The 27831-nt window shown below is 43.7% G+C and overlaps 1 protein-coding gene across 1 annotated transcript; it reads right to left on the reverse strand.

Annotated features, from left to right (window-relative positions):
- Window positions 1-1008: 1008 nt before the first annotated feature.
- On the reverse strand, window positions 1009-27697 carry LOC110497455 (PDZ and LIM domain protein 3). The gene is made up of 7 exons (XM_021573562.3): window positions 25751-27697; window positions 19117-19268; window positions 18187-18271; window positions 17844-18031; window positions 9130-9257; window positions 3734-3845; window positions 1009-3004 (listed from the first exon to the last, which is right to left on the reverse strand). The coding sequence occupies exons 1-7, from the start codon at window positions 25841-25843 to the stop codon at window positions 2815-2817; spliced, it is 948 nt and encodes a 315-aa protein (XP_021429237.3). The 5' UTR covers window positions 25844-27697; the 3' UTR covers window positions 1009-2814.
- Between the last annotated feature and the right edge of the window lie 134 nt (window positions 27698-27831).

Raw genomic sequence — 27831 nt, forward strand, 5'->3', positions numbered from 1 at the left:
AAATGTCTATGATGTTTTGCCCCACTGAGAAAACATCTGGCATTATCTAGAAAAAGAGGGACATGACACTTGAGCCCACCTACATGTGTGGAAACTGAAAAGTTACCTACAAAAGTCACACAATATACAGTATTCAGAGAAAGAAAATGTATCAATGTCTGATTCACTGGGCCGAAGGGCTGAGGGTATTTAGCTGGGGTCTTTGGGGTGCTAATTGGAACCAGGCCCTGTTTTATAGGCCTCTCACAACTGGTGGAGGGATATAGGCCACATCACTGTCAACTTACCTCATAACATAACTTTTTTTGAAAGAACACGCAAAACAAAATGTCATTGACTGTTAATTGTGGCTTAATTTACACATCCAGGACCAACGTGTCTTTTCAGACTACTTCTTCATATCCATTCATTTCTTCACCCACACAGCTGTTGGGATGGCCACTGAACACTCAGGGAAAGTATAGTCTCCTCGGGATAAAGGTTCAAATAATGTCGGGGAGCGACATGGATTGGGTTCCCTTCACTTCAGCAACATGACTCCTCACAATCTCATAATGATCCGCTCATGCACATAGTAGTTATATGACAAGCTCAACTGTTAGAAGACATGTAAAAAAAAAAAATATTTATCTCACTAGTTTTTGTCTAATCACAGTTGCCCTTCCTCGCGTTCATCCCTTTCAGTTGTCACCCAAACACTTGCTGACCTTACAACTCATTCACTGACGCTCGCCGTCTGGCTGGACACCAAATCCCAGGTCGTAAACAGACAGTACCCTTTATGCCTTGGTACCCTTTATGCCTTGACACCCTGTGAGGAATAACAGCTGACACGGGGAAGGTGACACATTCACAGCTCCTCGTCGTCATCCCCCTTGAGAGACTCTCAGTGCCCTCTGTGACACTGTGACGTGCCAGCACTTCATCTAGTGTGCCTGCCTATTATTCAGTCGGCCAGCCAGCTCAGGAAAGGGATGGAGAGAAAGACAATGAGGCCTTTCCACAACATGGAGTCAAAAAACCCTTTATTTGAAGTAAGAGAATAGTATACAGTGCCTTGCGAAAGTATTCGGCCCCCTTGAACTTTGCGACCTTTTGCCACATTTCAGACTTCAAATATAAATATATAAAACTGTATTTTTTTGTGAAGAATCAACAACAAGTGGGACACAATCATGAAGTGGAACGACATTTATTGGATATTTCAAACTTTTTTTACAAATCAAAAACTGAAAAATTGGGCGTGCAAAATTATTCAGCCCCTTTACTTTCAGTGCAGCAAACTCTCTCCAGAAGATCAGTGAGGATCTCTGAATGATCCAATGTTGACCTAAATGACTAATGATGATAAATACAATCCACCTGTGTGTAATCAAGTCTCCGTATAAATGCACCTGCACTGTAATAGTCTCAGAGGTCTGTTAAAAGCGCAGAGAGCATCATGAAGAACAAGGAACACACCAGGCAGGTCCGAGATACTGTTGTGAAGAAGTTTAAAGCCGGATTTGGATACAAAAAGATTTCACAAACTTTAAACATCCCAAGGAGCACTGTGCAAGCGATAATATTGAAATGGAAGGAGTATCAGACCACTGCAAATCTACCAAGACCTGGCCGTCCCTCTAAACTTTCAGCTCATACAAGGAGAAGACTGATCAGAGATGCAGCCAAGAGGCCCATGATCACTCTGGATGAACTGCAGAGATCTACAGCTGAGGTGGGAGACTCTGTCCATAGGACAACAATCAGTCGTATATTGCACAAATCTGGCCTTTATGGAAGAGTGGCAAGAAGAAAGCCATTTCTTAAAGATATCCATAAAAAGTGTCGTTTAAAAGTTTGCCACAAGCCACCTGGGAGACACACCAAACATGTGGAAGAAGGTGCTCTGGTCAGATGAAACCAAAATTGAACTTTTTGGCAACAATGCAAAACGTTATGTTTGGCGTAAAAGCAACACAGCTCATCACCCTGAACACACTGTCAAACATGGTGGTGGCAGCATCATGGTTTGGGCCTGCTTTTCTTCAGCAGGGACAGGGAAGATGGTTAAAATTGATGGGAAGATGGATGGAGCCAAATACAGGACCATTCTGGAAGAAAACCTGATGGAGTCTGCAAAAGACCTGAGACTGGGACGGAGATTTGTCTTCCAACAAGACAATGATCCAAAACATAAAGCAAAATCTACAATGGAATGGTTCAAAAATAAACATATCCAGGTGTTAGAATGGCCAAGTCAAAGTCCAGACCTGAATCCAATCGAGAATCTGTGGAAAGAACTGAAAACTGCTGTTCACAAATGCTCTCCATCCAACCTCACTGAGCTCGAGCTGTTTTGCAAGGATTCAGTCTCTCGATGTGCAAAACTGATAGAGACATACCTCAAGCGACTTACAGCTGTAATCGCAGCAAAAGGTGGCGCTACAAAGTATTAACTTAAGGGGGCTGAATCATTTTGCACGCCCAATTTTTCAGTTTTTGATTTGTTAAAAAAGTTTGAAATATCCAATAAATGTTGTTCCACTTCATGATTGTGTCCCACTTGTTGTTGATTCTTCACAAAAAAATACAGTTTTATATCTTTATGTTTGAAGCCTGAAATGTGGTAAAAGGTCGCAAAGTTCAAGGGGGCCGAATACTTTCGCAAGGCACTGTACATGTAAGTGTATTCACAAACAAATGCACTGTCAGGATTTGTGCAAAATAAAGCAAACAGACAATAGAACACAGGAGAACACAGATACAAACAGTTACAATCAATGGTGCCTCACTGGCAGACAGAATTTAGGATGGTGCGTGTGTGTGAGGGTCCTATGCCGAGGGGAAAGCAGTGACAAGGTCATGGCCCTCCGGGGGTCTTGTTCGGGCTCGAGCGTGGGTCTCGCAGTACAGTTGGCCCTCCACGAAGAAGTAGCCCTTCTGTTTAAGGTTGACGTCACAGTCGGTGCACACGAAGCAGCTAGGGTGGCGGAACTTGTCTCTCGCTTTCACCACTGTGCCCCTATAGAAGAACAACAGAGGTAACAACAGGAGTAGGCTGAAGTTACCGCTGACGCTGATCTTGGGTCAGTTTAGCATTTCCCCCACTAATGGTTAGGATTGGTGGAGGGGGCGCTGGAGCGGGGTTGCCAGATTACAAAAGTACATCAATGATTTGGGAGAGTGCTGCCTACCTCATCTAACCACTCAAAGTACACTGAGTATACCAAACATGAACACCTTCCTAATATTGAGTTGGTTAATTTTGTAAATGACTATTGTAGCTGGAAACGGCATTTTAGGTGTAACTCTTCTGGCTTGGGTACCAGTTTGTTTCTGTTATCATTATACTCCTTGCCACTCCTTGTCTGACCAAACACTTTTGATCAACACAACTAAGTAAACTCTCTGTAGAAGAAAGATACTGTTAGGCAACACAGGGGGTTGGTGGCACCTTAATTGGGGAGGACTGGCTCATGGTAACAGCTGGAATGGTATCAAAGACATCAAACGTGTTTAATGCTATTCCATTCGCTCCGTTCCCACCATTATTATGAGCCGTCCTCCCCTCAGCAGCCTCCTGTGTTTGGAATGACACAGAATAAAAGGAGTGGAATGTCATCTCAAAACAGGTTCTGGATTTCAGGCTATAACTCTTCTTATTATAATAAGTATTGAAAGAAATGGGTGCAACTCAGTACCAACTTTTCATATGATATTCTCAGAGCAGCTTCGTCTTCGAAGTACTCACACAATGCCGTTTCCACACTTGTCACACAGGGGCAGCTTCTGCAGGTTTCCTGTGGGCGGCGGTGGCTTAGTCATGGGCGCTCTCACCGTCCTCGTCACCATGGGGCGAGTGCCTGGACAACACATGGGACACACACTATTGGTACCCTAATCCCTATATAGTGCTCTACTTCGAGCTGGTCAATACAGTACATAGAGAATAGGTTACCATTTGTGACACAGAACACAAGTCACAAGCAAATTATTAAAATTAGGAGCATACCGTAATTGAAGGATATTAAATAATTTTAATATTGAAATACAAAAAAGGAGCAGAGCGTTAGCGACATATACTGTATATCGTCACAGATATGTCGCCATAGCACAGTATATTGATGATGTCACCATAGCACAGTATATTGATGATGTCACCATAGCACAGTATATTGATGATGTCACCATAGCACAGTATATTATTGATGTCACCATAGCACAGTATATTGATGATGTCACCATAGCACAGTACATTGATGATATCACCATAGCACAGTATATTGGTGATGTCACCATAGCACAGTATATTGATGATAACACCATAGCACAGTACATTGATGATATCACCATAGCACAGTATATTGGGGGAAAAAGGGATACCTAGTCAGTTGTACAACTGAATGCCTTCAACTGAAATGTGTCTTCTGCATTTAACCCAACCCCTCTGAATCAGAGAGTTAGAGCTTGATGATGACACCATAGCACAGTATATTGATGATGACGCCATAGCAGAGTATATTGATGATGACACCATAGCACAGTATGTGATGATGACACCATAGCAGAGTATATTGATGATGACACCATAGCAGAGTATATTGATGATGACGCCATAGCAGAGTATATTGATGATGACACCATAGCAGAGTATATTGATGATGACACCATAGCACAGTATATTGATGATGACACCATAGCACAGTATATTGATGATGACACCATAGCACAGTATATTGATGATGACGCCATAGCAGAGTATATTGATGATGACACCATAGCAGAGTATATTGATGATGACGCCATAGCAGAGTATATTGATGATGACACCATAGCAGAGTATATTGATGATGACACCATAGCACAGTATATTGATGATGACGCCATAGCAGAGTATATTGATGATGACGCCATAGCAGAGTATATTGATGATGACGCCATAGCAGAGTATATTGATGATGACACCATAGCAGAGTATATTGATGATGACGCCATAGCACAGTATATTGATGATGACACCATAGCAGAGTATATTGATGATGACACCATAGCACAGTATATTGATGATGACGCCATAGCAGAGTATATTGATGATGACGCCATAGCAGAGTATATTGATGATGACACCATAGCAGAGTATATTGATGATGACACCATAGCACAGTATATTGATGATGACACCATAGCACAGTATATTGATGATGACACCATAGCAGAGTATATTGATGATGACACCGTAGCAGAGTATATTGATGATGACACCATAGCACAGTATATTGATGATGACACCATAGCACAGTATATTGATGATGACACCATAGCACAGTATATTGATGATGACACCATAGCACAGTATATTGATGATATCACCATAGCAGAGTATATTGATGATGACACCGTAGCAGAGTATATTGATGATGACACCATAGCAGAGTATATTGATGATGACACCTTAGCACAGTATATTGCATGCACGGATACATCATCTCAATCTATTGCACACTTCCTGTATATTCACCAGCATTGAAACCCCCCCCCCCCCAAACAACACAGTGGCGATCTGTCATTCAGGGTAGGTGGGGCAGAGTACCACCACCTGTTTTGAGCCCCATATTTTTACATAAATACATAAATAAATAAATATACATACATACATACATACATACATACATACACACACATACACAAAGAAATAAAATGTTTTGGGCTTGCTTGTTTTGCATGTTAATTTGGCATTACTACGTAGCACATTTCAGTTTACAAACAATGTAAAAAAATAAGTAAAAAAAAGATATATCATTGAGTTAAATAAATCCTCATTCAAACATGGTCTCTTTTTTTGTTTTCTTGAGTGTGGCAGCTCCAAAATGCAGATGTTTCAGCCTAGCTCAGTGCTTTCTGCGGTGGTGGTGCGAGCCAGCAGAAAATAGGAGCATTGCGCCGTGATTGGCTCAGTGTTCTGTCACTCATGGGGACACTACGTCATCACCAAGTTTAAGTCCTTAGTAAGCATAGACATCCAAAATGTCAACCCTTTGGGTCCTGCCATAGAGTTATATTGCAAGTACCCTTCCAAGAAGGCTCAAGGTCATTGGCCACAGATAAATTACATCAAATCACATTATATCTACAGTAGCTTTGATTGGACTGATCATGTCAACATTTTAGTTTCAAAGTCTTAGCTAGCAGTCACCATCATGAATCAAGTCGGCAATCTACTGACAAATCCTTTTTAATCCTTGTCATATGAAGAGAAAAAAATGAAGAGAAATTAGATTAAACCTATTGGTGCTCATCGGCCATTGGACATAAAGATTACACAACAAGTTGGAAATCGCAAATTCAACAAGGATTGTAAGGATTCAGTGGCTAACTGTGAGCATTGCAAAGCAACCACTAGCCTGCTATATTACCCCCCCCCAGAGTTCCCACCATAAATCCAGAGAATGCCAGACTGATGACAAAATTTGCCCTTACAAGACCACCGCCACCTTCAGAAGGTGAGTCCAAAAATGTATTGTATGCTGCTGCATAAATGATGTAATATGTCATCTTTCTAGTCATCTCTCCTCCTTTCAGGCTTTTTCTTCTCTTGACTTTATATTGCGATTGGCAACTTTCAGAAATTAGGTGCATTACCGCCACTGACCTCGTTCGTCTTTCAGTCACCCACTAGGGTATAACCAATGAGGAGATGGCACGTGGGTACCTGCTTCTATAAACCAATGAGGAGATGGGAGAGGCAGGAATTGCAGCGCGATCTGCGTCAGAAATAGAACTGACTTCTATGCAAGCCCTTGGCAACGCAGACGCTCGTTGGTGCGCACGAGCAGTGTGGGTGCAATAATTGAATAATATTGACATCTACATTTATTTTGCAACGCAACGCGCACGCGAGCGGTGCAGTCAGCCTGTTAGGTTGAAGAGGTTTTCCAGACCTGGTATTTTTTTTGTTATTTGTTGGTAATTTCATGCGATACCAGATCCATTTATGAAAACCTGGTCGAGGAGACCAGGGCAAGTCGGTCTGATGCTTTTGTGAAAGAAAATGACAGCGTCCGCTTCGTCGTAAAGGGATCTGTCGTCTGTCAGGACGCAGCTATTGATGTTGAACAGGGTCCACACCAATTGGCCAGAGCCACACCAAGACGATAGGCTTTTCAGTTTTTTTTTTTTTTTTTTTTTAAATAGAGAAACTATTTTCAGTTCCAAGGATGGCGATTCTCCTAATCTGGATGGACAGACAATAGATGGTGGTTCTAAGTAAATTACACATAATATCACTGAGCTCACAAGCCCTAGAGCAGCGATCAAAGTTTTGTTGGAAGCTGCTGTTCTTGTTTTTGGATGACATTTTTGCCCTGTAAAAAGGAAGAATTGTTTTTAAATTATAACCTAAACCTAAAGTAACCTAAATTATGTTAAATCTTTATTTCATACCATAGAAACATATTGCATTTCATTTACAGATAAGTTCAGGGATAGCCTTGCAGCTGTCCATACAGGTTATTTTAGTCGTTACAGTACAAGCACACACAACGACAGTCATTAATAAGAAGCTGTCGACTTGTCAGTCAATGCCATGTAAATCGGTATCGTTGATGGAAGTCATTATCTTATCGTATCTTAAACACTATAGGTTGTTCAGAGCAGGTTGCCTCAAGCAACTCAATTCAACATTCAAGTTTATGTTTACATTGGTCTTCTGCAAATGGTGGACTTCAAAACGGATCACAATATGCGTTTGTGTGGTTAAATGAGGTTTGAGAGAGAAAATAAAACGTTGCTTACCACTGAAGATTGGATTTCCAACTATAAACCACATGCATAGTTGACAAAATCAGACACTAAAGAGGAAGTAAAAATAGACAACACTAGTCTGTCACAGGTCTGACTGGACAAATACGTTTTGCGTAAGCAAATCTGAGGACTGAGAATTCCTGCCTAAAGTTTTTTTTATTTTTTTACAAAGCATCCGACTGGGTATATAATATATACTGAACAAAAATATAAACGCAACATACAACAATTTCATTGATTTGATTGAGTTACAGTTCATATGAGGAAATCAGTCAATTTAAATAAATTAATTAGGACCTAATCTATGGATTTCACATGACTGGGAATACAGATTTGCATCTATTGGTCAGACTCCTTAAAAAAAATGAGCATCACAATGGGCTTCAGAATCTTGTCACAAGTATTTGTGCATTCAAATTGCCATCAATAAAATGCAAATGTGTTTGTTGTCCGTAGTTTATGCCTGCCCATTCCATAACCCCGCCATCACCATCAGCAAACCGCTTGCCCACACAACGCCATACATGTGGTCTGCGGTTGTGAGGCCGATTGGACGTACTGCCAAATTCTCTAAAACGACTTTGGAGGTGGCTTATGGTAGAGAAATGAACATTCAATTCTCTGGCAACAGCTCTGGTGGACAGTCGGCATGCCAATTGCACTCTACCTCAACTTGAGACATCTGTGGCATTGTGTTGTATGACAAAACTGCACATTTTAGAGTGGCCTTTTATTGCCCCCAGCACAAGGTGCATCTGTGTAATGATCATGCTATTTCATCAGCTTCTTTATATGCCACATTTTTGTTCATAGGCCTTATCTATCACATCAGTACCACCCAAAGTGACCGTGTTAGCCTGCTGAACCAAAGCCTAGACATGTAATCTGTTCACTACTAATTCATTGGTATATAGAGTTCACTCCTTGTGTACGCACTTTTCAAGATCAGAACAATGTGAATTCTGAATTATCTCCCTGTACTTTGTCTTATAAAATGAATGCCCAACAAAATACTGATTTCAAGTGATATCTTCATTTTGATTGTGGCTCTTTCCAATAGTTTTTGGGGTCAAAATGTGTGCGATGTTGATAGCTAGAGGTGTTAATTAAACTATAGGTCTTGAAGTGAGTGAGCGGTAGAGAGTTCACCCACACTGACGACGACTTGAACACCAACAGGTTTGTCCTTGATGTGTCTCATTGAGAAAGAATACATTATTATATGCAACCGTGAAGCTCTTCTTAAGTGCGGGACTGCAGCATTATAGCCTGGAATCCACACTGAATGATGATATCATTTCCCACCCATATCATAATGAAAGGGAAGTTACTTAGTGGAGAACTGACCGTCGCTGTCGACAAAGTCCTGCAGGGCCTTGAAGGAACCTGATTGCCGGGGCTCCTGGGGCTCCTCCTGGTCTTTCAGGAGCATGCGGTACACATCAGACTCCTCGATGGAGGTCAGCGTCTTGCTACTGCAGAGAGGGAGACACACACAGAGATGAGCAAAAATATACACACACACACACATACACACACACAAAGAGGTGAGCATTAACAGATGCAGCACACACAAACACACACAAAAATATCTCACATTTTGTGGAGATGGAGAAAAAAAAGGGAAAGGGGGATGCCTAGTTAGTTGTACAACTGGATGCGTTCAACTGAAATGTGTCTTCCGTATTTAACCCAACCCCTCTGAATCAGAGATGTGCCAGGGGCTGCTTTAAGTCGACATCGGCTGCACCTGTTCCATCCGAGATCTGCGGCTACCATGGAAAGCACTGTTCATCTGCCCCAGCAGACACCAGGGTAGTCATAACAACACTATCCTCCATATCAGATTTAACATCGGAGTCGTATTGAGGCCTGGGGGTCCAGAACTCCCCAGCTCCAGGTTTAGGGACGGGCTGTAAGTCATAGGGGGAAATGATGCCTGCCAGCTGGGGCACTCTCACTCCAGGGCCCTGAGGCTTTTGGTTATCACAGGCTGCATCAGGTCAAAAGGAGACCTGCCAAACATTACAGAGACCAGACCTGGGGTCAAATACTATTTGACATAATTTCCAAATACTGTTTTTAGTGCTTTATTGAGCTTTCCTGGCTTAATGGACCAATAAAATAGTCCCACAATGGCAAACCCCACCCATGTGGTACTCCAGGCAGGCTAGAAGTATTTGCGCTCAACGTACTTGAAAGATTTCAAATAGTATTTGAACTCAGGTCTGACAGAGACACACATAACACAGGCATCAGCAGACGTCCATAAAAGGAAGTGAAGAGAGGGAAAAACAGAGAGGAAGAATGGATGGGAGGAGAACGGAGAGAATGGAGAGAGGAGGTCAGAGATGACATGAGGTGAAGAGGCATGAGTGTGCAGACGCCTTTCGTATACACAGCTCTTTTTATAGCCACCACCCATTGTCAGAACACCAAGTCATCTAACCAGAATTTGCTGAAAGAGATCTACAGGCCAATAATACGACACATGGATTGAATACGCTATATATGTATACATACACTGAGTGTACCAGACATTATGAACACCTTCCTAATATTGAGTTGCACCCCTTTTTGCCCCCAGAACAGCCTCAATTCATCGGGGCGTGGACTCTACAAGGTGTCAAAAGCGTTCCACAGGGATGCTGGCCCATGTTGACTCCAATGCTTCCCACAGTTGTGTCAAGTTGGCTGGATGTTCTTTGGGTGGTGGGACCATTCTTTTCTATATGCACTACCATTCAAAAGTTTGGGGTCATGTAGAAATGTCCTTGTTCTTGAAAGAAAAGCACATATTTTGTCCATTAAAATAACATCAAATTGATCAGAATACAGTGGAGACATTGTTCATGTTGCAAATGACTATTGTAGCTGGAAACGGCTGATTTTTAACGGAACATCTACATACAGTTGAAGTCGGAAGTTTACATACACTTAGGTTGGAGTCATTAAAACTTGTTTTTCAACCACTCCACAGATTTCCTGTTAACAAACTATAGTTTTGGCAAGTCGGTTAGGACATCTGCTTTGTGCCTGACAAGTAATTTTTCCAACAATTGTTTACAAGACAGATTTTTTCACATATAATTCACTGTTTCACAATTCCAGTGGGTCAGAAGTTTACATACACTAAGTTGACTGTTCCTTTAAGGCTTGGTTGCAAATGGGTCTTCCAAATGGACAATGACCCCAAGCATACTTAGAAAGTTGTGGAAAATGGCACAAGGACAAGAAAGTCAAGGTTTTGGAGTGGCCATCACATAGCCCGGACCTCAATGCTATAGAACATTTGTGGGCAGAACTGATAAAGCGTGTGCGAGCAAGGAGGCTGTCAGGAGGAATGGGCCAAAATTCACCCAACTTATTGTTGGAAGGCTACCCAAAATGTTTGACCCAAGTGAAACAATTTAAAAAGGCAATGCTACTACCAAATACTAATTGAGTGTATGTAAACTTCTGACCCACTGGGAATGTGATGAAAGAAATAAAAGCTGAAATAAATCATTTCTCACAACTATTATTCTGACATTTCACAATCTTAAAATAAAGTGGTGATCCTAACTGACCTAAGACAGGGAATTTTTACTAGGATTAAATGTCAGGAATTGTGAAAAACTGAGTTTAAATGTATTTGGCTAAGGTGTATGTACCCTTACGACTTCAACTGTAGGTGTACAAAGGCCCATTATCAGCAACCATCACTACTGTGTTTCAATGGCACGTTGTGTCAGCCAATCCAAGTTTAGCATTTTAAAAGGCCCATTGATCATTAGAAAACCCTTTTGCAATTTTGTTAGCACCGCTGAAAACAGTTGTACTGATTAAAGAAGCAATAAAACTGGCCTTTAGACTAGTTGAGTATCTGGAGCATCAGCATTTTTGGGTTCGATTACAAGCTCAAAATGGCCAGAACCTAAGAACTTTCTTCTGAAACTCGTCAGTCTTTTCTTGTTCTGAGAAATGAAGGCTATTCCATGTGAGAAATTGCCAAGAAACTGAAGATCTCGTACAACGCTGTGTATTTCTCCTTTCACAGAACAGCGCAATCTGGCTCTAACCAGAAAATAAAGAGAAGTAGGTAGTGTGTATATATATATATATATATATATATAGATATATATAAATAAATAAATAAGTGGAGGCTCCTCAGTAAAATGTCATAAATATAAAAATAGTACAACATTAAAAAAAGATAAAACGAAAAATTATATTCATATATCACCAAATAATTGGTTAAAATATACTGTTTTGCAATGAAGGTCTACAGTAACTTCAACAGCACTGTCTGTGCTTGCACCATGGTGTAGCTGGAGGAAAGATAGCGTCCATCCTCCTCTGGCTACATTAACTTCAATACAAGATATAGGAGGCTCATAAGGCCTCACTCCCTTCCATAGACATACATGGTAATTATGACCACTTCCAGAGGATGTCCTCCAACCAATCAAAGCTTTTGCAGTATGAACTGACATCGTGTCCATCCGATCATAGATGTAGGATCAGATAATTAACTTAGTTTGTTGTATTGGGATTGTGCCACAGAGCATTATGGGGGTTCTATGTGTTGAGAAGCTTGGTGACATTGTTGGATAGAGATTAAGAGTGAAGAGTGATAGTTGAGCATTTTTGGGACATTATTCAATTCAGATTAGTTTTTTCAAAATGCAGGAGATGGATGAGGTATATTATACATTGTTTTCTTGGGTTTAGAACTTTATTTTTGGGTCCAGTTAGTGCAATGTATTTAAATTTGCCTTGCTAGCTAGCTACCAGCGCGAGTGTGCAGTTTTCTCCGCCAGAATGGTAGAATGGCCAACGCTGCCGAAAATGTTGGACTTTTTGTTGAAGAACCCCTTTCATTCTCTGGGGTACACGGAAAAGGTGCGAATTAAAAGCGAGGGTCGACCTCTGCCTGAGATCAGTTTCATGGAGAAGGATGAAAAGGTGAGAGCGTTCAATACCAACTGGCATCACATGCAAAGCTGGTTAACAGGGAGCCTATTATCAATCCGCCTGTAAATGCACGTTAAGGTTCTTCACATGCTGAACATCTTTTCTGAGATTTCAAAAACTACTCCGAATGATTTGATAGCTTCCATTGCATCATCCATTAAAAGTTAGACTAAAAGAGAGAGGTTGACGCAGCACATTTCTTCTCATGCGCTCAGGCGTTGCACTTTCCTCCGGAATTTATTTAGCAAAGATGATAACACACAATCACTCCGGACCGACAAGTAAAAACTCATGACATAAATGTCTCAGCATCCCAGGCTACGCCTAAACATTAGAAATCTGACATGCTGTATGGTATCTGCTGTATGGTATCTGCTGTATGGGTTGAAAACAATACTTTTTTCTGTCTGATCAACTGTAGGCTACTAATTAGAGCAGCTGCATACAGTCTATGAGCCCTGTCCATCTGGTCAGGGTAAACTTATTGGTAGCGTTATGTATTTATAGTCCGTTTGTGTGTCAGGAGAAATGTGAAGGTGATAACATGTTGGTTATATTCAAAATTGGGCTGGCTAGGTTTCCTATATGTTTTGAATCCAAAATTATTCACTGGAATGAATCAATCAACATAATAGTGATGTGAGTCTTTTTTTTATTTTTATAAGGCCTACAGTTGCACACATGCATAAAGCTCGGCCCCGTGATTTATATTGTCTATCAGTTGCCGTCTGTGTCTGGGTAGAGGAAATCCCCCTCCTAATCTAGTCTAAATACAGAGGTTTTTTTAAAACCATGTGACTTGATTAAGAAAAACTGCTCCCATCATAGCCCATATAAAACGTTTTTACAACTGATTATTAATTGTCATACCTTATAAGGTTCAGAGTTTTCCTAGTTAGGTTAACATATAAGGGAAAACTCCAGGCCCTAGGGGGTAAAAGTTGCTCCACTGCTCTGGGCCCTATGGTGCCCCCATTTTACTTGCAGCTGTCAGTTATCGTCAGGTATGTGGATGATCAGGGCTTTATTCAGGAACGTTTCTTGGGTTACATGATGTCTCATGTGCCCGCTCATCCACTGGCACATTGAATGTTTCCCTTCCAAGCACTGTGAGTACCCCTATCAATTTCCTCTCATTACTGTATGTAGAGTCAATCACATACACGATCCCATTAACACATCAAAGATCTTACTCCTTGCTTGGACTAACTCATTCTTAGCTCTTTTGTCTACCTGTGTAGTGTTTTGTGTTGTTGTTTTTTGTCTTCCCAGTAATATCGTGTCCTCCTGCACTGGTCAAGCCTCTGAACACCTCAACTCATGCCTCATACCCTCATTCAATCACTGCTGTGGTCCCCTTTTCAACACTGTAAGTAGCCTTCTCATCCCTCATAATATTGTACTATAAATGTCTTTAGGTTAAAATAATTAGTATCTGATGATTTTTTAAACACACTGTGGTCTCTGTGTGTTCCGGGCCTATACTGGAGGTCCCCCATCCTCCTCAATTTTCCAAGTCACCAGCCTCCACTGAAATACTGTATATAAATATATTTTTTACATTGTATGTTTTATATTCATTCTACTTGCAGTGAATCAGCTCAACATCTCCTCCTCATTCAGTCATCTAACAGACTCCCATCCAGAGCGACCCACAGAAGGAACCAGTGCCAACGCCCTGCTCAAGGGCACGTTGATAGTTCTCCCACAAGGTCATAAACGGGGACCAGAACCAGCGACCTATCAGCCACCGGCCAAGCTCCCAATCGCCAGTCCACCAGCCCTCCAAGATACACCCCACAGTTCCCCAAGAGCTGCCCCTCAACCATCCGAGACACCTGCCCAAGAAAATGTGTATTATTACATCCCCCCCCCCCCCGCCAATGCACGAACAAACGGAAAACAACAACACAAAAAACAGAAGACATCAAGGACAACAAAATATGCCAACTGAATATGTTTGAGTACATGTATGGCACTATTTACCTGTGTCTGTGTATGTGCACGTGTGTGTATTTGAATGAGAGTGTGTGTATATGCATGTGAACAAACACCTGCGCGGCATCAGCCTCAGGCAAACATGCATTAGCTGTAAGAACACTGCCCCTCAGGGTCATTCAAACTGACTTTTTGTTTTGTTTTATTTTGACTTTATTGTTTTACTTTTATATTTGACCGTCATTCTATCCCCCACCCAGCAACTCCACTCCTACTTGTCTCCAATTCCACATCCCAACCCTCAGCCCATCCCACGTATCTCTGCTCACCACCCTCTTCGGATTTCTACGCACCATTATATCTTTCAACTATGCTGTGATATTTAACATACAATTTGAATCTATCTAATCGAATATAATCCACAGATTGCTAGTTGAAGATAAATACTTTTACTGAGATATTAGTATATTAGTAATTGACTGACCCGGTCTCCCAACAATACCATTTCTAGGGATTTTTTAAAATCAATGTTACACACTTTCAGCCATTCCTGAGCCTGAGACCAGAAACACACAAAAACAAATGGTCTATTGTATCCTCACACCAAAATCTGCAGAGCTACGATGATTGTATGTCCCAAATATTCAACATTTTGTTGGTGGCAAGAATTCTGTACAATGTTAGCACAAAGTCTTGAATCTTGCTTCGTTTTATATAATCAACTCATACACCCTGTACCATAGAATCCATACATCAAAAATATCTTCCCAACTATTTTCCAATCTGTATGGCACAGCTGTCAACATCCTTGTCCTCAAATGAAACTGGTAAACTTTCCTATTTATGCTATTTTTATTCCTCTGCCAGTTTTGATCCTTTATATTCGGCAGACAGACCAGTTCCCTACCTCCTCCCGCTGCCACCTGCCTCCTCCCTTTTTGGGGTAATGCTGTAATCATTTGTTGTAATCTTGTATTGAGCAGACCTTCCCATATAATTATGATAACTCTACCATTCCAATTTACAATATCATTTAAAAACAAAATCCCCTTTTCAAACATATTTTCCATAAATACAGGTATTTTATCAACCAGAACATTTGAGTTCAGCCATAATATTTTTTGTAATATTTGTTCTATCTTTTCAGGGGGATGAAATGTAAATTGTAGTCTGCTTTGCAATGCTTGTTTGGGGGATTTTCTTTTTCAATTCATTGAAAATGAGACACGGAAATCTGCACAAATGTAAAAAGGTCATTTTTAAACAATGGATGAGCTTTTCTTAGTAATCTAGTTGAGAACCATTTAGGGTTAAACTTTTGGATAAGTAAAGATTTTAGAGAGAGGTTTAGTGCTTTGATATTTAATCATCTCAACCCTGCCAGTGTATACTCATTTTAAAGATGGGCACGCCTTATCTTGTCTGGTTTAGCATCCCAGATAAAGCTAAATATTATTTGCTCATATGTTTTGAAAAACGAATCAGGAGTAGGCAGCGCCATAAGTAAACTAGTAAACTGAGATAAGACTAAGGAGTTAATCAGTGCATTTTTTCCATAAATAGACAGGAATTTCCCTCTCCATGGTTGCAGTTTTCTGTTGAAATTCATCGTGGAGATCTCATTTATATATTTTGTGATATGAATACCAAGTATGTCTACTTGACTGTCAGACCATTTTATAGGTAAACTGCAGGGTCGTTGTACACTTATCGTAATTAGGTTTTAGTCCAGAAAGGTTATCTAGATCTTCAATGAAACATTGCAGGGATCAGCTTGCGGACTTAATATAAAACTTGAGTCATTGGCATACATGGACACCTTTGTTTTTAAGCCTTGGATTTCTAACCCTCTAATGTTATTTGATCTGATTTTAATAGCTAGCATTTCGATGACCATAACGAATAGATATAGTGAAAGCGGACACCCTTGCTTAGCTCCTCTTGACAATTCAAAACTCGGAGAAGTAGCCGCTATTTACCATTTTACACCTGGGGTTGCTATACATTACTTTTACCCATTTCATAAGAGAATCACTGACATTGAAAAAATCCAGGCATTTATAAATAAAATACAGCCTTTCCTTATCAAAAGCCTTTTCAAAAAACGCTATAAATACCAGGCCTGGCTTCTTAGATGTTTCCTATTGTTTTATTATTTTTAGTAGTTGTCATGTATTTATCTCCAAGTGTGGACCATTCTTGATACATATGGGTAGAAACAACGTTGATTCAACCAGTTTGTGGTCACAGGACCTCACTATTACAAGCACTCAAAAGTTTCTACTGAAACGTATCCTTTCTAGTTTCTACTACACTACTTGATCAAAATATGAACAGTGAAGAGCCGCTGTACTGAACTGTACACTGTAGGCTGATGTGAAACTCGGCTAGCATGATTTATGTCTGTCTATCAGAAACAGCTCCTGCTCAAGCCAGGGAAAAAGTCATTCCTGTGTGCTTGGGTAATACATGCACCGTGGTGACACCCCATATATCTGCTAGCTAGGCTAATGAGATCCACATGACTTCCTGGGAACTGAAAAACGAGGATACAAGACTCTCTATATCCTCCTCTGATTTCCATACTGTCTCAATAAAGTGTAATATATATATATTTTTTTACACACACACACACACACACACACACACACATATACATATATATATATATATATATATATATATAAACAAACTCCCCAAGTACAGGTGTGTCAAGCTTGTAGCGTCAATCCCAAAGACTTGAGGCTGTAATCGCTGCCAAAGGTGCTTCAACAAAGTACTGAGTTAAGGGTCTGAATACTTATATAAATGAGATATTTCCGTTTTTTATTTGTAAACATTTCTAAAAAACCTGTTTTTGCTTTGTCATTATGGGGTATTGTATGTAGATTGATGAGGGGGAAAAAAATAATGTAATCCATTTTAGAATAAGTCTGGAACGTAACAAAATGTGGAAAAAGTCAAGGGGTCTGAATAATCTCCGAATGCACTGTATATATGTAAAGTACCTTGACATAACATTTAACGTGTTCTAGAACATAAACTATCAGAGAAGACGACAGTGGAAGCTAACACAGCAATACTGGTGTCACCATGACGACAGATAGAAATCAGACAACCACCCATCAACCCACAGACCATCTCACCAACCCGGCCAGCCAACTCACCCCTCTGGCTTGTCCTGGACCAGGCCCCTCATCTGTCCGTGCATGGCGTCCTGGATGTTGCCTGAGGAGTAGAGGCCTATGGGGGTGTTGTAGGCTGTGCTCACCACCTGACGATGGTCGTCGATGTTAGCTGCAGCTACAAAGGGCTGGGCCTTGCGGTTGTGACCCGTACCAATGGGTTTGAACTCCTGAATGGAGAGCGAGAGAGAAAAAGACAAGGAGGCCTTATGTGATGTTCTCAGACGCACACAAACACCAACAGGTGTAGACACAAATACAACTAAAACAAATACACACACAGTCCCCCCCTCCCCCCTAATTAGATCCTCATGGTATCGCTCACCTGTTGCTCAGCCTCCAAGTTGATTTTGAACGGGTTGGCTTTCCCGTCTTCCGTGACTTGAGGCGACCATAGCCTGGTTTCTGGTCTGGGAACAAGAAACAGGTCATGATCAAACAGAGTTTACTGTCAACTCCCTCGACCGCAGGTGAAACGATTATGACCACAGACCAAACATTGGTTTTACATGGCAGCTGGGCCACAGCACACTGAGCACTCATAAATCAAACCCAACTTCATAGACTTCCTTTGGTGTGTGAACAGTATAAAAGCGTGTGTGTGTATGAAAGAGTATTTGTGCGAGTATGTGCGTGGGCATGTATAAGTGTGTCTGTATTAGAGAGTGGGTGTGTGTAGCTCATTTCTTGGTGTTCTTGGGTATGAAATTGTCTTTTTCCAGCTCTGGAACATTCTACATAAGATGGAACCTTCTATGTGGTATTAAAGCGATCTTGGGATCCATCAAGTACAGTAAGTTCTGTAGATAGTCAAACATGAATGTGTGTTTGACTAGCTATGTGTGTCATTGGATACACCCATTGGTAGTCACTTGTGTCACTGATGTTTGTACACTTCTCTATTGTATGGTGTGTGCTTTTATGTGAGAGGCGTGTGTGTATTTGGGTATGTGTGTTTGTGAGAGTATTACTGTGTGTGCATGTGAGTATTAGTGTGTGTGTACGTTTATGTGAGATGTGTGTGTGTGTATTAGTTTGTGCGTGTAAGTGTGTGCATGTCAGTGTGTGTGTTTACGTGAGAGGACTGTATGTGGGGTGGGCATCAATGTGTGCATGTCAGTGTGTGTGTGTGTGTGTATGTTAATGTGCATGCGGGTGTGTGTGCATGTATGTCTCCAGTGTGTGTGTACGTATCAGGTGAGTGTGTACGCGTGTCTGTATCGGTATGTGAGTGTCCCACAGTGTGACCCCTGACCTCTGGACGGTGAGAATGAGCTGGTAGATGGCATCTTTGATCTTGTTCTGGGCCTCACAGTGCATCATGTCCTCCGCCGGGATGCCCTCGATGGCCAGGATGACATCACCAGGACACAGGTTGGCCACCGCCGCCTTACTGCCCGGAGTGATCTGCCCAGAGAGAGAGAGAAAGAGAGGGGAGACAGAGATGGATCATTATTAATTCAATTGTCACAAATTATTCTAATAATGGTTGCCGTTAGTGTCGTCTTCGTTTACTTTGGTGAAGTAAGCAAACGTCGTCACTTTTCATACTTAGAAAGTGAACTGAACTGAGAGAGAGGGAGATGGAAAGAGAGAGACGGAGACAGAGAGAGGGAGATGGAAAGAGAGAGACGGAGACAGAGAGAGGGAGATGGAAAGAGAGAGACGGAGACAGAGAGAGGGAGATGGAAAGAGAGAGACGGAGACAGAGAGAGGGAGATGGAAAGAGAGAGACGGAGACAGAGAGAGGGAGATGGAAAGAGAGAGAGAGAGACGGAGACAGAGAGAGGGAGATGGAAAGAGAGAGAGACGGAGACAGAGAGAGGGAGATGGAAAGAGAGAGAGAGAGACAGAGACAGAGAGAGGGAGATGGAAAGAGAGAGAGAGAGACGGAGACAGAGAGAGGGAGATGGAAAGAGAGAGAGAGAGACGGAGACAGAGAGAGGGAGATGGAAAGAGAGAGAGAGAGACGGAGACAGAGAGAGGGAGATGGAAAGAGAGAGAGAGAGACGGAGACAGAGAGAGGGAGATGGAAAGAGAGAGAGAGACGAGACAGAGAGAGGGAGATGGAAAGAGAGAGAGAGAAAGGGAGACAGAGAGAGGGAGATGGAAAGAGAGAGAGAGAGACGGAGACAGAGAGAGGGAGATGGAAAGAGAGAGAGAGAGACAGAGAGAGGGAGATGGAAAGAGAGAGAGAGAGAGACAGAGAGAGAGAGATGGAAAGAGAGAGAGAGAGACGGAGACAGAGAGAGGGAGATGGAAAGAGAGAGAGAGAGACGGAGACAGAGAGAGGGAGATGGAAAGAGAGAGAGAGAGACAGAGACAGAGAGAGGGAGATGGAAAGAGAGAGAGAGAGACGGAGACAGAGAGAGGGAGATGGAAAGAGAGAGAGAGAGACGGAGACAGAGAGAGGGAGATGGAAAGAGAGAGAGAGAGACGGAGACAGAGAGAGGGAGATGGAAAGAGAGAGAGAGAGACGGAGACAGAGAGAGGGAGATGGAAAGAGAGAGAGAGAGACGGAGACAGAGAGAGGGAGATGGAAAGAGAGAGAGAGAACTTGAAGTGAGAACCCCGGCTGCTGCCAAGGTATATTTTTTACGATTCTCTCCCATATATAACTCAGACTTATAAAACCCGATTATTCAGAGTGAGGCGGAGAGAGAGAGACGGAGACAGAGAGAGGAGACAGAGAGACAGAGACAGAGAGACGGAGACAGAGAGTGGAGAGGGAGAGAGACGGAGACAGAGAGAGGAGAGGCAGAGAGACGGAGACAGAGAGAGGAGAGGCAGAGAGACGGAGACAGAGAGAGGAGAGGCAGAGAGACGGAGACAGAGAGAGGAGAGGCAGAGAGACGGAGACAGAGAGTGGAGAGGGAGAGAGACGGAGACAGAGAGAGGAGAGGGAGAGAGACGGAGACAGAGAGAGGAGAGGGAGAGAGACGGAGACAGAGAGAGGGGAGAGAGACAGAGGCAGAGAGTGGAGAGGGAGAGAGACGGAGACAGAGAGAGGAGAGGGAGAGAGACGGAGACAGAGAGAGGAGAGGGAGAGAGACGGAGACAGAGAGAGGAGAGGGAGAGAGACAGAGACAGAGAGAGGAGAGGGAGAGAGACGGAGACAGAGAGAGGGGAGAGAGAGACGGAGACAGAGAGTGGAGAGGGAGAGAGACGGAGACAGAGAGAGGGGAGAGAGAGACGGAGACAGAGAGTGGAGAGGGAGAGAGACGGAGACAGAGAGAGGAGAGGGAGAGAGACGGAGACAGAGAGAGGAGAGGCAGAGAGACGGAGACAGAGAGAGGAGAGGGAGAGAGACGGAGACAGAGAGAGGAGAGGGAGAGAGACGGAGACAGAGAGAGGAGAGGGAGAGAGACGGAGACAGAGAGAGGAGAGGCAGAGAGACGGAGACAGAGAGAGGAGAGGCAGAGAGACGGAGACAGAGAGAGGAGAGGCAGAGAGACGGAGACAGAGAGAGGAGAGGCAGAGAGACGGAGACAGAGAGAGGAGAGGCAGAGAGACGGAGACAGAGAGAGGCGAGGCAGAGAGAAGGAGACAGAGAGAGGAGACAGAGAGAGGAGAGGCAGAGAGACGGAGACAGAGAGAGGAGTGGCAGAGAGACGGAGACAGAGAGAGGAGAGGCAGAGAGACGGAGACAGAGAGAGGAGAGGCAGAGAGACGGAGACAGAGAGTGGAGAGGGAGAGAGACGGAGACAGAGAGAGGAGAGGCAGAGAGACAGAGACAGAGAGAGGAGAGGCAGAGAGACGGAGACAGAGAGAGGAGAGGCAGAGAGACGGAGACAGAGAGTGGAGAGGGAGAGAGACGGAGACAGAGAGAGGAGAGGGAGAGAGACGGAGACAGAGAGAGGAGAGGCAGAGAGACGGAGACAGAGAGTGGAGAGGGAGAGAGACGGAGACAGAGAGAGGAGAGGCAGAGAGACAGAGACAGAGAGAGGAGAGGGAGAGAGATCAGTAAGGACCGGGTGGGTGTATGCTGCTGTTAATAATCTACTATTAGCCAGGCAGAAATGTGTGCCATATTTGTGTGGATCCGTAGTCACACAAACAACATGGGAATAATCCTTCTTACCTCACCACACAAGCATGTCATCTCCATCTCAATTCCTTCCTCCCTTGTCCCCACTCTCCATCACTTCCCCATCTCTCTCCATCATAATAAAATGGCATGTACTGTTCTATGTATACATAATGAATGAACACAATGTAGCCTGCTCTATATCAGTGCCACCTCATCATCCGCCTGTAGTTAGGTTGGCCCGCTCTATATCAGTGCCACCTCATCATCCGCCTGTAGTTAGGTTGGCCCGCTCTATATCAGTGCCACCTCATCTATCTGACTGATTGTAGTTGAACAAACCTCTTTGGGCCTAATTGATCTGTTAGGTTAACTGTAGGCCCACTTCTAGTGACTCCCTTTAAGCACTTCTGGTCCATAGAACCTCTAATAAAAGCATAGACTTGCATGATTCTATTTCCTCCTAACACCTCGTTGCATATAGATTTGCATGATTCTATTTCCTCCTAACACCTCGTTGCCACAACGTTGCATATAGATTTGGGAGAAGGTTGTTCATGAAATTACCCTATGGCAACATTTTTGACGACCCAATTGTGATGATAGGGTAGCTGGATTTTGTGCACAACAACCCACAACTATATGCTATTTATGTTCATGCCAATTAAGAAGCAATACCAAAACTCCCAACTCAATCGTCGATTTTGTTGCAAAAGTTGAAATATACATTTGCTGGGAGTTTGCCGTTTGTTTTAGTAGCCCGTCTACTTGACAGTGTCCCGGCCTCCAGAGTACATGGTTGAAACCTCTCTGTGTATGAAGTCAGGAGGTAAACCTCTCTCTCTGCGTATAAAGTCATTTGCCCTCGCTGGTATTTGAGCTGGTGCAAACTGTTTATTTCCCCCATCTCTCTGTGTGGACGAAGTAAACACGTGTTTCGTCCTGCCAACTGACAGAATACAGACGGAATACGGACACGAGCCGGGTCGAAATGATTGGGTTTTATACGTGGTAACGAGTAACATACGGGAGAGAATAGTAAAAAATATAGAGAAAGAGAGAGCAATTGAAGTTAAAACCTCAAAAGTAGCCGGGGTTTTAACTTCAAAATGCTCCCTATTTTTCGTCCATTTACTTCAAATGCTCTCTTTCTGTGTGTGTGTGTGTGTGTGTGTGTGGTGTGTGTGTCTCTCTCTCGATCTCCCTCTGTCTCTCACCGCTTGCAATATTTCTTTCTCTCATTCGCTCTCTCTCTCTCTCTCTCTCTCTGATGGGGTTTTCCTCTCTGGTGGAAGAGAACCATATTGCGTTTCAGGCGCCACAGACGCAACGTTGTAGCTCTCACAGGGGAGACGTTACATTGAAGCTTGGATCACGGGCCTATAAATAACCCAGGAGGAGAGAGTCACGGGATGCGGAGGGAACGTGAGTGATTTACACGATTCAAACTTTGCCATTTTCCTTGACAACCATCTGCATCTCCCTGTGGCGTGCATCATTTTTATTACTCTCCTATCCATTCCGACAGTCAGTCCCACATCGCTCCGAAACCCGTCATTTGGCCTTTTTAAAAAAAAAACGTTTGCAGATCTGTAAGGTGAAATCAATACGGTGGAAAGGTCCTCCATTACACTGGAACCCATCCAGGCTCTTCAGATCTGCAGACCTTGAAGGGTTAGGGCCAAAAGGAGGGCAAGGAGGCGAATTGGGAGCGGCTCCAAAAGTTTCCTGCATGGATGGACCCCTGGGGTGTGTTCGGGAGGGAGAAAGCAACGGTTTGAAAACGGGGAGCTACGACCATAACTTGTCCAATAAGAAGCCCTCATTTTCATTTTGCTATGCGGTACACACACACACACACACACACCACTGAACACAACCCCTAGTTTCTTCCCTACTCCGCTTCCAGTCCCAGCCAAACATGCACGGCCCGCAGCTAATTTAAACATCACTCGTCATCCGTCCTGGATTCCCTCGTTTACTGGAACCCGGGCAATGGACGTCAATTAATAATGTTTCGTTTACGCTTTCACTTGGAAACAAAAATCAACCGAAAAAGGGGATGTTTTTTTAAACAAAAAACAGCCTGGGAAAACATCCCCGAGACAAGATAGAGGTTAAAAGCTCTGCGAGCGAGAGGAATGTGCCAGTGGCTAAATCTCATTGCAAGTGAACAGCCCCTGGAACGAGAGCTAGTAAAGACCACGTAGAGAGGGTTTAAGAAGCTTTCGATCAACGACTGCTGTGTGAGAGGTTAGGAGTAAAGATGAGAGCTTGTCTAGTGGGTGGATTGTGAAGGGATACGTGGCCATACAAAAGGCACACACGGACAGGGTCAAGGGTACATGAGGGGATTTAAATCAATCGAGGAGAAAGATTGAAAAACAACGAACGGAGTCAGATTGTACTTCATCCCCCTGATGGTTAAGGTTAGGCTTGGAGATACGGTAATCTGACCCTAGATCTGTGGTTAGAGGGCACCAGCTACCTACGGTGCCTTTGAAAAGGTGTTAAATAATAAACCCTTGTCTGACATCATGGCCGAGACCCCAGTTTTGGCCCCTCCCTCTCGCCAGCCTCCCTCCCTTTCATCAGCTTGTGGGTTCTCTGCTCACACAACAGGTGTGTAGTGGCCATCAGGGGCCGATGATTCACAGATCTCACCGGTAACTCTTTTAGCTCCCGGCCCTGGTGCCAGGCCTAAACTTAGACACACGACAGGGATTACTGATACTCCTATGGTTACACACACACACACACACACACACACACACACACACACGCCTAAGTTAAAATACAAAACTATACACACACACACACACACACATACACACACAGAGAGACAGACAGACACACATACAAGCACACACACAATGTTAACACAAACACATGATGATCTCTCTCACACACCTTCAGTTGAATGTCTTAACTTGAGCAAAATGAAGGGCATTCTCTGAATAACTCCAGCTAGATGCCTCCCCAGGAGGCTGCACTTTGGTCGCCAGCTATTAACCCATTCCCAGCAGCCTGCGTTCATTCAGCTGCTGTGTGTGTGTATCCTAGTAGATGATGCAAACAGCTATTTCCAACTGAGCTGCAGATATTTACTGGAACACGGGTGTGTGTGCGCACGCACGTACATGTGTGTATGTGTGTGTTCCCCCAGCCTTCCACCACATAAGAAAGACCCCTGCTGTATCATGGTTTAACACAACCCTAAAAGACACATTCACAATCCAGTGGTCTTTCACTGTACATATCTAAGGCTGTTAGGGAATGGCTGAGGCTGTGTGTGTGTGTCCAAATGGCCTCCTATTCCCTTTTTTGGTGAACTACTTTTGAAGAGATTTCTATAGGCCCGGGTCAAAAGGAGTGCATACTGCATGTTGCCATTTGGGACGCAGACTTTTGGCAGCGTTACTCTGTGGTCAGTCTGGTTGAATACACAGAGCTCCTCCCTGCTGTTTCTCATCCTAGCGCAGCTAGTTAACTGAGACGAGAGGTTAAAGGGAAGGTGAGCCAAGTACGCCGGCAGTAAGAGAGAGAAGGGGGGGATGAGGGGGGTGAGAGACACACGCACACCATAGGCTAAAACAGAGCGGATCAACATAATCCCCTACACACAGAATGCAATGGTGGAACGGTTGAGTATAATCTGACCATTTGTGTTCTCTGTAGGAAGACACACACACACACACACCTCCCTACTACTGCCTCCTTCTCACCCACACAAACACCTGGCACCAGGCTCACTCAAAAGATGCTCGAGCACACATCACACATGCGAAACATACTGTAAACACACAATCTCCCACCCATTGTCAGTCTTCTCAGTCTAAAAGTATCAGGTACACTCTCTTACCCTGGAGATGGTGAGGGGCTGGTTGAAGTCCTTGCCGCCAGTCAGTCGGAACCCCCACGGGGCCGGACCATTTAGGACAACGTCCAGTGGCATGTCCCCCTCTGTGTCCCTCGTCTCTGTAGCTGGAAGTACACTGGTGTGTGTGTGTGTGTCCCAAACACAACCGGGTTCTCAGAAACAGAGCAGCGGGACGACTTACTCGTGTACCCTTTTAAACTCGCGGAGGGGTGGTGGTGGAGGGGGGACCCCACCCCCTGAGTGAAGTCATTGGCCCCGACTCAGGACCAGAGGCATTTCTCCCTCTCTCGCTCTTATTCCTCCTTTGGCTGGCGACACTTACTCCCGTGCTCCTTTACTTCTGTTTGGTCTCGCTCTCTATCACTTTCTCTCTCCCCCTCCTTCTCGGACGTAGCAGCTCTTTCCCTCTTTCTGAACACGATCCTGTACCTGTTACACTTGAACTCAGCCAACTCATGTAGCGTCATCCTTCTCCAGCTTCGTCTCGCTCTCTTGCTCCACCTGTATGCCTATGAACATCCAGGGGAAGAGTGGAGGTAGGCCAGTGTCTGTGAGCGTGCGGCCCACTCGTCTCTCCTCGTCCCCGGGTTGCCTCGGAGCCTGCCTGACTGGGTCCTCCACTCCGCACTCTGGCTGACGCGCTTGTCCGGCTGCTCCTGCCCTTATTTGGTCTGCAGGCGCAGCTCCTCGCGCAGGGCCTATTGATATTTAGCGCTCCCAGAGCACTCTTCATTTAATTTGAGATCTCTGGTTATTTTTCTGTTTGTGATCTGGACACGAACCAATCTCCATTCTTAACGTTTCACTCACACACGCTCTCTCTCGTGAGTGTTTGACAGAAACGAGTTCGGAGGCGTTTGCATAACCATTAGTGGAGGCAATTGTTCTTCATCTCTCGCACTCCTAACAGAAACCGTTACAAAAATATATAATGCAATTAAGTCATCCGTCAAAACACAAGCAGTTCTTATGTGTGTATGTGCATGACAACAATGTAAGTGTAACGGATGTGAAACGGCTAGTTTAGTTAGCGGTGCGCGCTAAATAGCGTTTCAATCAGTGACGTCACTTGCTCAGAGACCTTGAAGTAGTAGTTCCCCTTGCTGTGCAGAGGGCCGCGGCTTTTGTGGAGCGATGGGTAACGATGCTTCGAGGGTGACTGTTGTTGATGTGTGCAGAGGGTCCCTGGTTCGCGCCCGGGTATGGGCGAGGGTACGGTCTAAAGTTATACTGTTAGATAAGCGCACAGTAAACATTGAAGCAAGACAAGCTAACCTATTATAAAGTTGTCAGCCCTCCCTGTGTGCATAAAGTCTGTTTTCATAACGTCTATGGGGAGGAAGAAAACCAATCAAAACAATGGATGGGCCATTAAACAAAAAAAAACAAGCCCAAATATGACATATCAGTCGTTCATTCTCCCTTCGGCGTCGATCTCCTGAAATGACTAACATAGCTCCCTCAAGACGTACCAGTCCGGGTTTGTTTGTACAGTTGCCATGGGGACAGGTTTTAGGAAGGAGCTGACTCCTACACAAATAAAGGATGTCTGGGATGGTGCGTGTCTGTAGAAGGAGTGTACACACACGTCTCCAAATACGTACCTACCTCACATAGAATACTTGAAATTGTCTTGGTCCAACTATACAGTCCAAAACATATTGGGGCAGCGTGAACTTGAACCTTTCCTGGAACATACGCACAGTTTACCAATAGAACAAAGGTATACCCAAACGCGCTACAGCCCAGCTGTAAACAAAAGGCTCCGATGGGAGACGATTTATGCCGAAAACATAAGCCTTTTGTTTGTTTGTCCCGTCAATAAATCTATCAGATTTACCCAGCAACAGAGGGCTCCTTTGTCTTTATCCTCCCTGATCGTCACCAGCTGAAGTATCCTGGGGCAAATGTTTTTTTTTGTTTGTGTGTGGATACATACAGCTTAATTGCATACATCATTCATTCCTACGTGGACCACACCAGAACATAACTACTGTATAACCATGTCACACCAGTGAGAAAAGGAGTCCGCCTGTTACCAGACTTTCCAAAGAGGGGAAAAA

Source organism: Oncorhynchus mykiss, chromosome 19 (assembly GCF_057628025.1).
Source record: "Oncorhynchus mykiss isolate SJ-2025 chromosome 19, ASM5762802v1, whole genome shotgun sequence".
Taxonomy (NCBI): Eukaryota; Metazoa; Chordata; class Actinopteri; order Salmoniformes; family Salmonidae; genus Oncorhynchus; species Oncorhynchus mykiss.